This window comes from Salvelinus alpinus, chromosome 11, assembly GCF_045679555.1.
Source record: "Salvelinus alpinus chromosome 11, SLU_Salpinus.1, whole genome shotgun sequence".
NCBI lineage: Eukaryota > Metazoa > Chordata > Actinopteri > Salmoniformes > Salmonidae > Salvelinus > Salvelinus alpinus.
Genome location: NC_092096.1, coordinates 46,676,368 through 46,693,097, shown reverse-complemented (window position 1 = coordinate 46,693,097; position 16,730 = coordinate 46,676,368). Strand labels below are relative to the sequence as shown.

The following is a 16,730-nucleotide window of genomic DNA, read 5'->3' as shown; positions in this document are numbered from 1 at the left end:
GATTTGGGTGGGCAATCTAGTTTTCCTATTTCTTTGTTTGGCTTGGTATGGTTCCCAATCAGAGGCAGCTGTGTATCGTTGTCTCTGATTGGGGATCATACTTAGGCAGCCTTTTTTCCCACCTTAGGTTGTGGGATCTTGATTTTGTTAGTTGCTGTATAGCCTGCAGAACTTTACGTTCGTTTTGTATTTTGTTGGTTTTTGGTGTTCATTTTAAATAAAAGTAAGATGTTCGCCTACCACGCTGCACCTTGGTCTCATTCCAACAACGGACGTAACATGTATGGTGTTTCCTCTAACACGGAACCCAAACCAGCTGCGTGCGTGCGCCATCGTGCGCTATCGTGCATAAATGTATTTTGCCCCCCCACACCAAACGCGATCACGACACGCAGGTTAAAATATCAAAACAAACTCTGAACCAATGACATTAATTTGTGGACAGGTCGAAAAGCATTAAACATGTATGGCAATTTAGCTAGTTAGCTTGCACTTGCTAGCTAACGTTAATTTGTCCTATTTAGCTAGCTTGCTGTTGCTAGCTAATTTGTCCTGGGATATAAACATTGAGTTGTTATTTTACCTGAAATGCACAAGGACCTCTACTTCGACAATTAATCCACACATAAAACGGCCAACCGAATCGTTTCTAATCATCGCTCCTCATTCCAGACTTTTTCATCGCTTAACTTATATGGTGATCGCATCTAAACTTTCATAGTATTACCACGGCTACGGGCAAAACAGTTCGTCTTTCAATCACCCACGTGGGTATAACCAATGAGAAGATGGCACGTGGGTACTTGCTTCTATAAACCAATGAGGAGATGGGAGAGTCAGGACTTGCAGCGCGATCTGCGTCAGAAATAGGAATGAGCTCTATTTTAGCCCTTGGCGTCGCAGACGCTCGTTGGCGCGCGCGAGCAGTGTGGGTGCAATAATTGAATAACATGGATTTCTACATTTATTTTGCGAAGCTCGCGCACACGACGTGTCCGGTCTGGTCAGCATGTAACACAAAATGTTTTTTTTGTGGATGGGTATAATTTGTTTGTATAAAATGTATCATAGTAATATTTAAAATTACTAAATTGGGTAATTTTATATTTATTTAAATAAAAATTTGCATCGGCCAGATGCCGGCAAAGTCGGCTGAATTCCGGTAGACGGAAACGGCCCGATGTACTTGGGCCGATTCTGGGCAGTCAATCAATTTGATACCGAGACTGACACCTGATGCCGGGCCGATTCAATCAGTTCCGGCCCCCCAGAAGAGGGCCACTTCTGGGCCAATTCCTCATTGCTAGCTGGGTCACGTCATTGAAAAAATATTTAGTGATATACTGTAGGCCTACCGTAGGCGACATGAGTCTCACTAGTGTTGAGTAACGTGCTGTTTAAAGTGGTGTAGGTCTTTTTTATTTAAAAAGCATATTGAAGTTAGAAGCAATAGGATTTGAAGCAATAGACTACCCGCGTATGGTCAACTATTTCAGCACCGTTTCACGCTGCTCTGAGACAAGCATGGGGACTGGTCTTGATAAATCAATGAGATGTCTATTTTCACTGAATCTCCATTTGGGTATGGGTTAGACTACAATTAGAGTGTGGAAATGTTATGCTCTAAGTACTGTAGCCTACTCCCGACCGTCACATTGAACAGTGCCATATTTTCCGTTCCATCCTCACAGAAACCCTGAGGGTTTTGTTTTTTGTTTTTCTTGGAATAGAAACACCATAATATTAAGCAAATTAATTAAGCAACATTTCTTCAAATCAATCCCATATACTATGTTCTTACAAAAAAGCTTTTAAATTCTCTAGTATAGCCAGTATTGAAGGCTGTCCAAATGCTTCTCAAAGATGCCATCTGGTGGTCAAACTTGCACTAACTAGCATTAATGGTAACAATGGCTGACAATTAAATAACGTGCCATAGAATTCTGCGGCAGCCTGCAAGCTGTGCTGCAGTATGACTTAACTTGTAAAGGAAGAACAACTGTATCAACCCCTACAAAAATGTCCATTAATTATAATTCACATAATATTTCACATTTCCTGTTGCTGCAGGATTATTTTCTTGCTGTGAGAAACTGGTCAAATGAAGACAACATATCTGTATCAAGTAGCCCATGACTGTGTACAAAAATGTATATTTGTGCATATGCGAACAAAACAATGACAATGGTATTTGCGTTTCACAAAAGCTAGTGAGCTGTTTTAGAAAATGCAGGAGAGCAGGCAAAACCTCAAGGAGGTAGCAATCCAGCATCAGGGGTTATGTGAGTAGAGTGTAGGAATGTTAGATTAGTCTGTTAATTTAGGATAAATTAAACTGAAGTTGGTGGTTACTACTGGTTACAGACACAGAGCATGGCAAAATGTTCACCATGTTTTTTGTTTTCGTCAGAGCCCGGAGTTGGCGTATTGAGATTGGATGTATCAAGTTACAACTGGCACTCCTTCGACAGAGTGATAATCACTAGATGGGCATGCTAGTAAGGACAGGCATAATGACTTCTGTACTTCTGTACTTTGTAACATGGCCAAATAGTGATGATCTCTGTCTGTGTGGTTATTGGAGATTATTGAATAGCTTCGACCTGCATTTCATCAGATTGCAGATTTTTTAGAACCTGTTATATAATAACAAATATCTAACAATTACATGGTTTCAAAACAATATAGAGCATTGAAGGGATTTATTTAAATATTTAGCCAACTGCCAAACATACAAATGTTTAGCCAACTGCTGTCTGTTTAGCCAACTTCCAAACATACAAATATTTGTGAGAGTTTGTGTATGTGTGTGAGAGAGAAAAAAATAGAAAAGAAAAAGAGATCACTCTTCAACTTGTTTGTGTTTCTGATATCATTCACTTGTGTTAACACATGGGACTACACTAGACCCCCAGAGTAGAGACCACTCACCTGACCGGCTGGCTACTCCATTAGCCTTCTCACTGTCCTCTACTTGGCATTTCTTTTTGGCAATCTTATGAAGGATGGATGCCTTTTCTCTGAATTTTCCTGCAACATAACCATCAGAGAGTTAACTACAGTAGGGGACGTAAGCCCTGTGTCACCTTCACAGGTCCATTGCCTGGACTCAGGGATCCTCTGCCTTTCTCATGGTTCCAGACCTATCTATGTTCAAAGGAAAAGAACAGAAGCAAGTTTTCATATCACTATTCAAATTACAGTTTGAAGTCAATGTCATATAATGTACTAATGAGCCAGCAATGTCCTAGATGCATGCCAGTGGGAGAGAACACTTTATGAAGCATAATCGGTCACACCCAATCTATGGCCAGGTCTACTAAGCCTTTATGCTAGTTGAACCTAAATTTGTACACTTTTATTTTCTGGGGGCATAGCATTTAGTCTAAAAGATAGAACAAAACAGTTACATACAATTTAAGAGACTGATTAAGATATTGCACTTGATAATATCCATTTCAGAAAAACATTTTGTTACTAATCTTTCGTGGACAGACTATGTAACATATGGTATCGTAATGTCTCTCAAAAGACTGTGGGATGCGACAATAAACGAGCAACAGTTGTTCCAGTGCGATGGTTTTTCGTCACTGATTAGTTGTACAAGTGACGATTTAGCATGTGTGAGCTTCTTTAAAAATTTTACCCATAGACTTCAGAGAAACTTGAAGAGCGAGGGGGGTGGAGCTATCGCCCTTCTTCCGCTCCTCATTCTAGTATCTTTTCTCATACATCTCCCCTTAGAACTTATTTGAGTAGCTGCCGCCAGATATTCCTTCGGGGTTGCCGACTGCCAACTTTACACCAGGCAAATTCTTAATAAACGTGGTCCATGTGGTCCATCTATGATCATTAGGAACCTCTTCTTGTCACCGTATTCACATACAATGTAACAAAGTATTGTTATACAAAAGACAGTAATGGCATAAACAGAATGCAAAAATAATGACATTCAACATAGAGGTCAAAATTACCTTACTTGACTACTTTAAATAAGAAGGATGTAGATCAGATCATATTGGACAATTTAATAAAGATGGTAACAAACATCATCTGTTTTAAATTGGTGGCTAGCTTACACTACCGGTCAAAAGTTTTAGAACACCTACTTATTCAAGGGTTTTTCTGGATTTCTTTACTATCTTCTACATAGTAGAATAGTAGTGAAGACATCAAAACTATGAAATAACAAATATGGAATCATGTAGTAACCAAGAAAATGTTAAACAAATCAAAATATATTTAATATTTGAGATTCTTGAAATCACCCTTTGCCTTGATGACAACTTTGCACACTCTTGGCATTCTCTCAATCAGCTTAATGAGGTAGTCACCTGGAATGCATTTCAATTAACAGGTGTGCCTTGTTAAAAGTTAATTTGTGGAATTTCTTTCCTTCTTAAAACCTTTTCTCAATAGGGAGCGCCATTTCGACTTTGTAAAAAAACGTTCCCAAATGAAACTGCCTCGTACTCAATTCTTGCTCGTACAATATGCATATTATTATTACTATTGGATAGAAAACACTCTCTAGTTTCTAAAACCGTTTGAATTATATCTGTGAGTAAAACAGAACTCATTTTGCAGCAAACTTCCTGTCAGGAAGTGAGAAATCTGAAATCGGGGGCTCTGTTCCAGGGTCAGTTTATTAATGTGCATGTAATCTATGGGTCTACATGCACTGCATACGCCTTCCCCTAGATGTCAGTAAGCAGTGAGAATTGGAATGGGGTGTCTAGGTAGTTCTGAGGCCGTATAAAAGCTCTTGGAACCGGGTGTGCAGTCTTTTCAACGTTCGTCATGACGCAAGACAGACCTCAGGATTGCATTCTGAAAAGCTCTCGTTATAGGCGTTAGATATATCCGGCTCTGATTTTATTCGATATAGGTGTTAAAAACATCATAATGTAGTTATTTTAAATCGAGTTATATCAGTTTATATCAGTATATTGCGATTTTCGGTATTTCATTTGTGCTGCGTTATAGTGAGTTGGACACGTCTTCGCCACATGGCTAATGTTTGCTGCTAATTCCAAAGTTGAAGATGACAATCTACAACCGAGCAACGATTCTTCTGGACAAAGGACAACTTGCACAAGATTCTGATGGAAGCTCATCAAATAGTAAGAACTATTTATGATGTTAATTCGTTGTTCTGTTGAAAAATGTTAAACTATTATTCCGCCATTAATTTCGGTGCGGTCTCGCTTTAACGCACGCTGTATGTCGTAGTAACGTTAATTTTAAAAATCTAACACAGCGGTTGCATTAAGAACTAATGTATCTTTCATTTGCTGTCCAACCTGTATTTCTTAGTCAAGTTTATGATTAGTTATTGATTAGATTAGGTGCCTCTCCCAAGATTTCTCCCGACATTTTGTTTGCAGCTTGGCTACTATTCTCATTGTATAACCACGATTTGTGCCGCTAAATATGCACATTTTCGAACAAACCATATATGTATTGTGTAATATGATGTTATAGGACTGTCATCTGATGAAGTTTTGAGAAGGTTAGTGAAAAATGTAATATCTTTTGCTGGTTTATTCGCTATCGCTAACGTGCATGAATCAATGCTGCTGTGTGGTTGGCTATTGTAGTAAGCTAATATAATGCTATATTGTGTTTTCGCTGTAAAACACTTAAAAAATCTGAAATAATGGCTGGATTCACAAGATCTCTGTCTTTCATTTGCTGTACACTGTGTATTTTTCATAAATGTTTTATGATGAGTATTTAGGTAATTCACGTTGCTCTCTGTAGTTATTCTAGTTGCTTTGGTGAGAGTTGTGATGGTGGCTGCAATGTAAAACTATGATTTATACCTGAAATATGCAAATTTTTCGAACAAAACATATGCTATACAATAAATATGTTATCAGACTGTCATCTGATGAAGTTGTTTCTTGGTTAGTGACTATTTATATCTTTATTTGGTCGAATTTGTGATAGCTACCTATGCAGTAAAAAAATGGTGGAGAAAAAAAAGTTGTGTCTTTTGCTATTGTGGTTAGCTAATAGAAATACATATTGTGTCTTCCCTGTAAAACATTTTAAAAATCAGAAATGATGGCTGGATTCACAAGATGTGTATCTTTCATCTGGTGTCTTGGACTTGTGATTTCATGATATTTAGATGCTAGTATTTACTTGTGGCGCTATGCTAGGCTATGCTAGTCAGCTTTTTTACTGATGAGGGTGCTCCCGGATCCGGGATTGTGACCAAGTAAAAGTTAATGCTTTTGAGCCAATCAGTTGTGTTGTGACAAGGTATGGGGGTATACATAAGTCCATATTATGGCAAGAACAGCTCAAATAAGCAAAGATAAATGACAGTCCATCATTACTTTAAGACGTTAACATTTCTTCAAGTGTAGTCGCAAAAACCATCAAGCACCATGATGAAACTGGCTCTCATGAGGACCGCCACAGGAATGGAAGACCCAGAGTTACCTCTGCTGCAGAGGATACGTTAATTTGAGTTACTAGCCTCAGAAATAGCAGCCCAAATAAATGCTTCACAGAGTTCAAGTAACAGACACATCTCAACATCAACTTTTCAGAGGAGACTGTGTGAATCAGGCCTTCATGGTCTAATTGTTGCAAAGAAACCACCACTAAAGGACACCAATAAGAAGAAGAGACTTGCTTGGGTCAAGAAACATGAGCAATCGACATTAGACGGGTGGACATTTGTCCTTTGGTCTGATGAGTCCAAATTGGAAATGTTTGGTTCCAACTGCCATGTCTTTGTGAGACGTGGTGTGGGTGAACGGATGATCTCCGCATGTGTATTTCCCACCGTAAAGCATGGAGGAGGAGATGTTATGGTGTGGGGGTGCTTTGCTGTCTGTGATTTATTTAGAATTCAAGTAACACTTAACCAGCATGGCTACCACAGCATTCTGCAGGCGACACGACATCCCATCTTGTTTGGGCTTAGAGGGACTAATAAATTTGTTTTTCAACAGGACAATGTCCCAACACACCTTCAGGCTGTGTAAGGGCTATTTTGCCAGGAAGGAGAGTGATGGAGTGCTGCATCAGATGACCTGGCCTCCACAATCACTCAACCTCAACCCAATTGAGATGGTTTAGTATGAGTCGGACAGCAGAGTGAAGGAAAAGCAGCCAACAAGTGCTCAGCATATTTGGGAACTCCTTCAAGACTGTTGGAAAAGCATGAAGCTGGTGAAGCTGGTTGACAAAATGCCAAGAGTGTGCAAAGCTGGCATCAAGGCAAAGGGTGGCTATTTGAAGAATCTCAAATATAAAATATACACTACCGTTCAAAAGTTTGGGTTCACATAGAAATGTCCTTGTTTTTGAAAGAAAAGCTATTTTTTTGTCCATTAAAATAACATAAAATTTATCAGAAATACAGTGTAGACATTGTTAATGTTGTAAATGACTACTGTAGCTGGAAACGGCAGATTTTTTAAATGGAAAATCTACATAGAGGGCCCATTATCAGCAACCATCACCCCTGTGTTCCAATGGCACGTTGTGTTAGTTAATCCAAGTTTATAATTTTAAAAGGCTAATTGATCATTAGAAAACCCTTTTGCAATTATATTAGCACAGCTGAAAACTGTGTTCTGGTTAAAGGAGCAATACAACTGGCCTTCCTTAGACTAGTTGAGTATCTGGAGCATCAGCATTTATGGGTTCGATTACAGGCTCAAAATGGCTAGAAACAAAGACCTTTCTTCTGAAACTCGTCAGTCTATTCTTGTTCTGAGAAATGAAGGCTATTCAATGCTAGAAATTGCCAAGAAACTGAAAATCTCTTACAATGCTTTGTACTACTCCCTTCACAGAACAGCGCAAACTGGCTCTAAGCAGAATAGAAAGAGGAGTGGGAGGCCCAGGTGCACAACTGAGCAAGAGGACAAGTACATTAGAGTGTCTAGTTTGAGAAACAGACACCTCACAAGTTCTCAACTGGCAGCTTCATTAAATAGTACCCCCAGTCTCAACGTCAAAAGTGAAGATGCAACTCTAGGATGCTGGCCTTCTAGGCAGAGTTGCAAAGAAAAAGCCATATCTCCGACTGGCCAATAAAAATAAAAGATTAAGATGGGCAAAAGAATACAGACAAGATTGGAAAAAAGGGTTATGGACAGACGAATCTAAGTTTGAGGTGTTCGGATCACAAATTAGAACATTCGTAAGACAGAAAAAATGTAAAGATGCTGGAGGAGTGCTTGACACCATCTGTCAAGCATGGTGAAGGAAATGTGATGGTCTGGGGGTGCTTTGGTGGTGGTAAAGTGGGAGATTTGTACAGGGTAAAAGGTATATTGAAGAAGGAAGGCTATCACTCCATTTTGAGACGCTATGCCATACCCTGTGGACGGTGCTTAATTGGAGCCAATTTCCCACTACAACAGGACAATGACCCAAAGCACAGCTCCAAACTATCCAAGAACTATTTAGGGAAGAAGCAGTTAGCTGGTATTCTGTCTATAATGGAGTGGCCAGCACAGTCACCGGTTCTCAACCCTATTGAGCTGTTGTGGGAGCAGCTTGACCGTATGGTACGTAAGAAGTGCCCATCAAGCCAATCCAACTTGTGGGAGGTGCTTCGGGGAGCATGGGGTGAAATCTCTTCAGATTACCTCAACAAATTGACAACTAGAATGCCAAAGGTCTGCAAGGCTGTAACTGCTGCAAATTGAGGATTATTTGACGAAAGCAAAGTTTGAAGGACACAATGATTATTTCAATTAAAAATCATTATTTATAACCTTGTCAACATCTTGACTATATTTCCTAATCATTTTGCAACTATTTTCATGTATGTTTTCATGGAAAACAAGGACATTTCTAAGTGACCCCAAACTTTTGAATAGTAGTGTATTTTGATTTATTTCACACTTTTTTGGTTACTACATGATTCCATATATGTTATTTCATAGTGTTGATGTCTTCACTATTATTCTACAATGTAGAAAATAGTACAAATAAAGAAAAACCCTTGAATGAGTAGGTGTTCTAAAACTTTTGACCGGTAGTGTATGTAAGCAGCAACGGTTGTCAAAATTTATAAAAGGTCAACAATACAGTTCTGATAAATGTAGCAGCTGCATAATGGTGTAAGATACTCAACGCTTTTAGAATTTTCAAAATCCATCAAATAATGTCTGAATATCACCTTGATGTGTTTAAACCCCGTCCAAAGGTCGGCTTTGAAATAGATGCATATCAAAAACCACATGTTCCATTGTTGCCATTTTGAATGGACTGCCATGTGTGTTGATAACAGAGTTTTTGTCGCAATAATACATTCACAGTGAAAATGTGCTTTGCACAAGCAACAGTTTGAATGTCCATGGCTTTTCTTTAGAAATAACTTACTTATGTAAGATATACACCCTCTTGATATTCATAATGGTGCTCGCACAGGAAAATTAAACTTCAACATTTCAACATCATCTAATCACCTATGCTTAGTCTAATACAGTGACAACTAAAAGATACCAAAAATTATTTAGTCCAATCAATGTAAACTAAATATGATGTGGCTGTCCATGCTACTGATTTCTGTGTGTGCGCATGTAAGTGGATGCAAGTAGAAAAAACATGTTGACTCACCCTACTTGTAGAGTAACGCCATTGCCATCCTCCTCTTTCATGTTGCCTAAAACGGTCTATGACTCTGTCATACATTACACGCTTTTAGTTTTTGTTGTCCTAGGCTACCTGGCTAAGTTGCTTGATCGGTAGCCTAACTTCCTTTCATGGGCAATGATGCGCCAGGCCAGCTAGTTAACATTAGCATACTACATCTAGCTACATGTTGAACTTCCATCCTCTCAGGCTACGGGCACAATGAATGAATGTATGGTTGGATCAGAACCGCCGCTATAATTATTGGTCAGTATGGAGAATTAAGTAAAACCACAAGTCAATATCCCTATCTCCATTGTGAGAGAAAAATTACGTATTTACCTGATTGATTTGATATTAATGGTTAACAATTAATACGTTAAAAAAAGTAAGACATTTCTGTTCTACTGTTGCTGTGTTTTATGGTCTCCACTCTAGGTCCCTGAAGCTAATCTGGGTGTATGGTCAAGAATGGGTTTTACTAGAGATAGCTTAGGTTTAGAACGATCCCTCATTGTCTCATAATCATCCTGGCATCTGGGAAACTAAGCCAGGGTGGGGTTAAGACAACACCACCCGTGCAGATAACGACAGGATGAACCCAGAGTGGCTTATGTTGCCCCAATCTGCTTCGGAGGGGTGGAACCAGCCATGACTAAGCATCCTTGGTGTCAGCTATATAAAGAACTCTGCATTTCTGTGAAGGTTAGACTGCTCAGCCCAACAGTCAAGAGTGTTGGGTTGACTAGTCTCATTATTGCAATAATTAATCAATATTAAATAAAGATAATTGTTTGAAGAAATGGCAAAGTCTCTCATTATGAATTTCCATGACACCATCCATGGCTAATTTAGAAAAGGGCTGATTTTAGCTAGCTAGCCACCAGAGGACAACAACACAACGAGATGTAACAATTCAAGTTTTTTTCTGTTCATGACGTTTGGCTATTGATGTGATGTGATTGGTCTGAAGCCAAATTCAAACTGGCTTCCCTTTACACGTTGTTTTTGGTGCTCAAAGACTAGTCACAGTTGAGCTCACTCAGTTTAGATCACCGCTGATTGGCTAGAAAATTCATACGAGCACCAGGTTAATTTTGACCTGCACATCAACAAAGCTGCGGAAAATGTGGTCAGAGGCACAGTATGGATGGTGTGATGCAATTGTGGAGCCTCCAGAGGCACGCAGAGGCCAAATTGAGCTCCGTACCGCATCGCCATGCACCTCTAAAATGTGGTAACAATACGGAGGGCTCCGTATAGCTCTGCATTGACCTGATTGGTTGACGGAAGGTGAGGGCGGGAGACCCTGTATAAACACAAACTCACTTCCTTGAAAACTTCCTTCAGAACAGCTCTGGCAGTAGCCCAGGCAGTGGTCCTGTGTGGCTCAGTCGATAGAGCGTGTTCTTTGCAACGCCAAATGTTGTGGGTTCGATTACTGCTGGGGCAACCCATACGTAAAATGTATGCACACGTGACTATAGTGCGCTTTGTATAAAAGTGTCTGCAAAATGGCATATACAGCGCATTCGGAAAGTATTCAAACCCCTTGACTTTTTCCACACTTTGTTACGTTACAGCCTTACTCTAAAATGTGTAAAATAATTTTTTCCCTGATCAATCTAAACACAATAACCCGATAATGACAAAGCATTTTGCAAATGTATAACAAAAACTGAAATATCACATTTACTTAAGTATTCAGACCCTTTACTCAGTAATATGTTCAAGCATCTTTGCCAGTGATTACAGCCTCTGGAGCAGGTTTTCATCAAGGATCTCTCTGTACTTTGCTCCATTCAGCTTTCCCACGATCCTGACTAATCTCCCAGTCCCTGCTGCTGAAAAAAACATCCCACAGCCATGAGGCTTCACCGTAGGGATGGTGACAGGTTTCTTCCAGACATGACGCTTGGCATTCAGGCCAAAGAATTCAAGCTTGGTTTCATCAGACCAGAGAATCTTGTTTCTCATGGTCTGAGAGTCCTTTAGGTGCCTTTTGGCAAACTCCAAGTGGGCTGTCATGTGCCTTTTACTGAGGAGTGGCTTCCGTCGACCCACTCTACCATAAAGGCCTGATTGGTGGAGTGCTGCAGAGATGGTTGTCCTTCTGGAAGGTTCTCCCATCTCCACAGATGAACTCTGGAGCTCTGTCAGAGTGACCATCGGGTTCTTGGTCACCTCCCTGACCAAGGCCATTCTCCCCCGGTTGCTCAGTTTGGCCGGTCGGCCAGCTCTAGGAAGAGTCTTGGTGGTTCCAAACTTCTTCCATTTAAGAATGATGGAGGCCACTGTGGTCTTGGGGACCATCAATGCTGCAGAAATGTTTTGATACCCTTCCCCAGATCTCTGCCTCGACACAATCCTGTCTCGGAGCTCTACAGACAACTCCTTTGACCTCATGGCTTGGTTTTTGTTCTGACATGCACTGTCAACTGTAGGACCTTATATAGACAGTTGTATGCCTTTTCAAATCATGTCCAATCAATTGAATTTACCACAAGTGGACTCAAATCAAGTTGTAAAAACATCTTTAGGATGATCAATGGAAACAGGATGCACCTGAGCTCAATTTCGAGTCTCATAGCAAAGAGTCTGAATGTAAATAAGGTATTTCTGTTTTTTATTTTTAATATATTTGCAAACATATCTAAAAACCTGTTTTTGCTTTGTCATTAAGGGGTATTGTGTGTAGGGGTCAGAAATACATCACACGTTTTACTGAAGTGGTCGTGAATGCATATATGGGCATGCTGCATACATGTGCGCTTGTTATGGGCATGCTGCATGAAAGTCAGTGCACGCATGTTGGTCATACTTTCAATCAGGCTAGTGCATTTCAATCAACATGAAAGCTTCCAAGGTCAGCTAATTCGTCAGGACTGCTGTGGTGAGTCATCGAGATGTACCTTGTCACCATGTGTGACCTTCCAGCGAAATCATTAACTGTCCAACAGCAACCCAGTGCCACAGAGCTCTCCACCCTCTTTCTCTTTCCGCTGTCTGTAGCAATCAACATCCTTGCTCGGCACACACACTCGTTAATACATTCTGACACACTGATATGGATCACACACCCTCCGCGTCTGCTGCCTCTAGCCCGACTCACCATTGGAGGACAGCCCTTTCCCAGTTATCATTATTACATTATCTCTCTTTGGCTACTCGGTTTTCTGACAGTGACGCCTGTTATGCAATTCCTGGGTGGATGAGTCACTCCATTTACATTTTACATTTAAGTCATTTAGCAGACGCTCTTATCCAGAGCGACTTACAAATTGGTGCATTCACCTTATGACATCCAGTGGAACAGCCACTTTACAATAGTGCATCTAAATCTTTTAAGGGGGGGGGGGGGGGGGGAGAAGGATTACTTTATCCTATCCTAGGTATTCCTTAAAGACTCCACTTTGCCAAAATCAGTGACGTAAATCTTACTTGCATACACGGTTCCGTTCTCATTGCAGATTGTGGGGATTCTGAGAGTGTGTGGAGGCATGGCCGATTTTGTGTCTCCAAGATGAAAGAGAGAAAGGACTGATGTGATGTTCCAATGTTTTTTGGGGGAGTCTGTGTGTGTCCTTGCTTATGTTCTTCCAAGCATGTTTGTGTATATCTGTTAACGTGGAAAAGAGTCAGATACCCATACCAATCTTCTATGGTCAATGACAAGGCCCTGGGTCTGAAAGTAACCCCAAACCAGGACAGTGCATATCCACTCACAAGCAGATCTGTAGCTGGAAAATAACTTAGCACGGCCCTTCTGCCTGCTAAATTACAGTAACATTTTTAACCAGAAGATCTAAAAAGAGTGGGTGAAAAATCTCTTACAAATTTTTCAATAACTGTATGGTTGATACTACACATATTAACTTCAGCTTGCCACATTTTTTATATTATTAGACAAACAAAACACAATTATACACGTTAACAAATGCTATCAATCAAGAAACACTAAAACAAACAAGAGTTAAATACCTCTGAGCACGAAGAACAAGAAAATATAATGTAGATGTCCAAACAAAGGGCATTGGAAAATGATTTGCATCAAACAAGCAAAAGCATACATAACAATCACAAAATAATGAAGCATAAGTCAAAGTAATTTGAAAATGCCTGAAGGTACCACATTCATCTGTACAAACAATAGTACGCAAGTATAAACACCATGGGACCACGCAGCCGTCATACCGCTCAGGAAGGAGACGCATTCTGTCTCCTAGAGATGAACGTACTTTGGTGCGAAAAGTGCAAATCAATCCCAGAACAACAGCAAAGGACCTTGTGAAGATTCTGGAGGAAACAGGTACAAAAGTATCTATATCCACAGTAAAACGAGTCCTATCCTGAAACCTGAAAGGCCGCTCAGCAAGGAAGAAGCCACTGCTCCAAAACTGTCATTAAAAAAAGACAGACTACAGTTTGCAACTGCTCATGGGGACAAAGATCGTACTTTTTGGAGAAATGTCCTCTGGTCTGATGAAACAAAAATAGAACTGTTTGGCCATAAGGACCATCGTTATGTTTGGAGGAAAAAGGGGAACGCTTGCAAGCCGAAGAACACCATCTCAACAGTGAAGCACGGGGGTGGCAGCATCATGTTGTGGGGGTGCTTTGCGGCAGGAGGGACTGGTGCACTTCACAAAATAGATGGCATCATGAGGAAGCAAAATTATGTGGATATATTGAAGCAACATCTCAAGACTTCAGTCAGGAAGTTAAAGCTTGGTCGCAAATGGGTCTTCCAAATAGACAATGACACCAAGCATACTTCCATGCTCGCGCATGCTTTTTCAGTTCTGCCCATACATTTTCTATAGGATTGAGGTCAGGGCTTTGTGATGGCCACTCCAAAACCTTGACTTTGTTGTCCTTAAGCCATTTTGCCACAACTTTGGAAGTATGCTTGGGGTCATTGTCCATTTGGAAGACTCATTTGCGACCAAGCTTTAACTTCCCGACTGATGTCTTGAGATGTTGTTTCTTTAAAATATCCTTGAAATACATCCACAAACACACCTCCAATTGACTCAAATGATGTCAATTAGCCTATCAGAAGCTTCTAAAGCCATGCCATCATTTTCTGGAATTTTCCAAGCTGTTGAAAGGCCCAGTCTACTTAGTGTATGTAAACTTCTGACCCACTGGAATTGTGATACAGTGAATTATAAGTGAAATAATCTGTCTTTAAACAATTGTTGGAAGAATTACTTGTGTCATGCACAAAGTAGATGTCCTAACCGACTTGCGGAAACTATAGTTTGTTAACAAGAAATTTGTGGAGTGGTTGAAACATGTGATTTAATGACTCCTACCTAAGTGTATGTAAACTTCCGACTTCAACTGTATATATATATATATTTACACACAGCAAAGATCAGTTTTCTGTAGTGATGAGTACTGAAAAGGGCATTTACAATGAGCATTTGCTTTTTTGAGATCAATCTAGCGAAGTGTTTTGATTCTTATGTATATAGAGAAGAGACACTCTTTTTGATGAATTAGCCAGGAATTAAAAGCTGCAGACACTGCTCAACTGGAAAATCCAGTGTTGAGGACACTGCAATAAATAGAATCTGACACATCAGGATGCTTTGTCTGGAAAATCGTGCTTCTTTCCCTTACTGAAAGTATTCTATCTTACCCAGTCATCAGAATGAATGAGTCAGCTGTCTAAACATATCTGTAACACGTGTAACTATGAGAAACCAAAATAAAACTAAATAAATTACATTTTGGAATGCATATTCAAATGTGCAGGAGGAACCTTTACTAGAAAGGTTCCTATCCAACTGGTGCTGAGTGGATGAGATGGACACTCATCCAAATCAAGAGTTGTATTTGTGTATCTGTGTTTAAAAGTGTTTTGAGAGGCTTCTATAATTTGAAAAGGTTCTGAGGAAATGAGACCTTATGAGTCCATTTGAGTCCTACTTCCAGGAAGTGGAGAGGTGCAGGTGAGGGAGTTGTGAAAACAAGGCAGCAGCTAAGTTATATCTGGGTCTATTAAGGCTGGGAAAAGGGAGCTCAGTGTTAAGTTCAAGTTGATAACCTCCCTAATGTTGTTGTCATCCACTGTTGCCACTTACGGAGAAATATACCTTAACAAAATCACCCCCATGTTTGTTTGCCCTTTGTTACAGGACATAATAACTTTCAGCTGTTTATCAAATGGCTTTTTGTCCTTGTGGCATGACCTCTCTGCTGCAGTCCTTTTTTTTGCGTCATGAAAATTAGTCTGTACTGGAGCAGAAGGCTTTTAACATTGATTCTTTCAGCCACGAGTTGGAGGGGGGGGGGGTTACATAACTTTGTCAAGGCCCAATTATTCATCTAACTATTTATGTGTGGGGTAGTAAAGGCCTGGGAGCACTGAATGGCTGTAGCAGCAAGACTCTGCAGTTTTCCTAAAACAAGTATGCGTGGATGGTGGACACTGAACAGGGCTGGGCAGGGGGCACTGATTCAGCTGTGTGATAAATTAGTTCTGGGTCATAACACAGTACAGGTGCGACAACAACCACACACTATGGCCGGATACACGCCAGACATGTGCCACAAATGCAATGACTAAGGGTAGTTGCAGACACCATACAGTGGCCAAGGTTAAGAACACTTTGCCACATTTGACATGGGATTTATATTTAGCATGATTCATGAAAGTTGCATTACTATTGATCTTTCTGGTAGAATATAAAATATTTTATGTGGAATATAGAGTATATAGAACATGTAATCAAATAGTGATCTGTTATATCCCTTTACTCAATTTTGTTTTTATAACCAATTGATTGTTTGTAAAAAATTGCATATTAACAGTTCGAATCAAATCTAGCAGAAAAGCCACTCTTTGTTGAAACATTCATTATCTGATTGCGTGACAAGATGTAGTTTTGGTGTATGTGTGTGTGTTGAGTAATGAACCATTCATGGTAAACTAGACAGCCTTGTCCGGTCTGTTCAGCAATGGTCAATGCCATATAGCAATGATAACAGCAACAACATGTCCACACCCCAATGCAGCAACTATCTAGTCTCCTTTTACTATATAATGGGGTATTAAAAAGAAACCAATGAGGAGCCTGTCACTTTATGACCCTATCGCCAGTGGCAGA

General features: G+C 40.0%; 1 protein-coding gene across 5 annotated transcripts in view; it reads right to left on the bottom strand.

Annotated features, from left to right (window-relative positions):
* Positions 1-16,730, bottom strand: part of LOC139534255 (sodium/potassium/calcium exchanger 2-like) — a 179,247-nt gene that overhangs the window by 23,647 nt on the left and 138,870 nt on the right. For 4 of the 5 annotated variants that reach the window (XM_071333258.1, XM_071333259.1, XM_071333257.1 and 1 more), the window contains one exon: positions 2,932-3,030. The exons of the other annotated variant lie outside the window; for it this stretch is intronic. In XM_071333258.1, the coding sequence (XP_071189359.1) occupies positions 2,932-3,030 (99 nt within the window). The remainder of the gene's footprint in view (positions 1-2,931; positions 3,031-16,730) is intronic. 5 annotated transcript variants of the gene reach the window in all.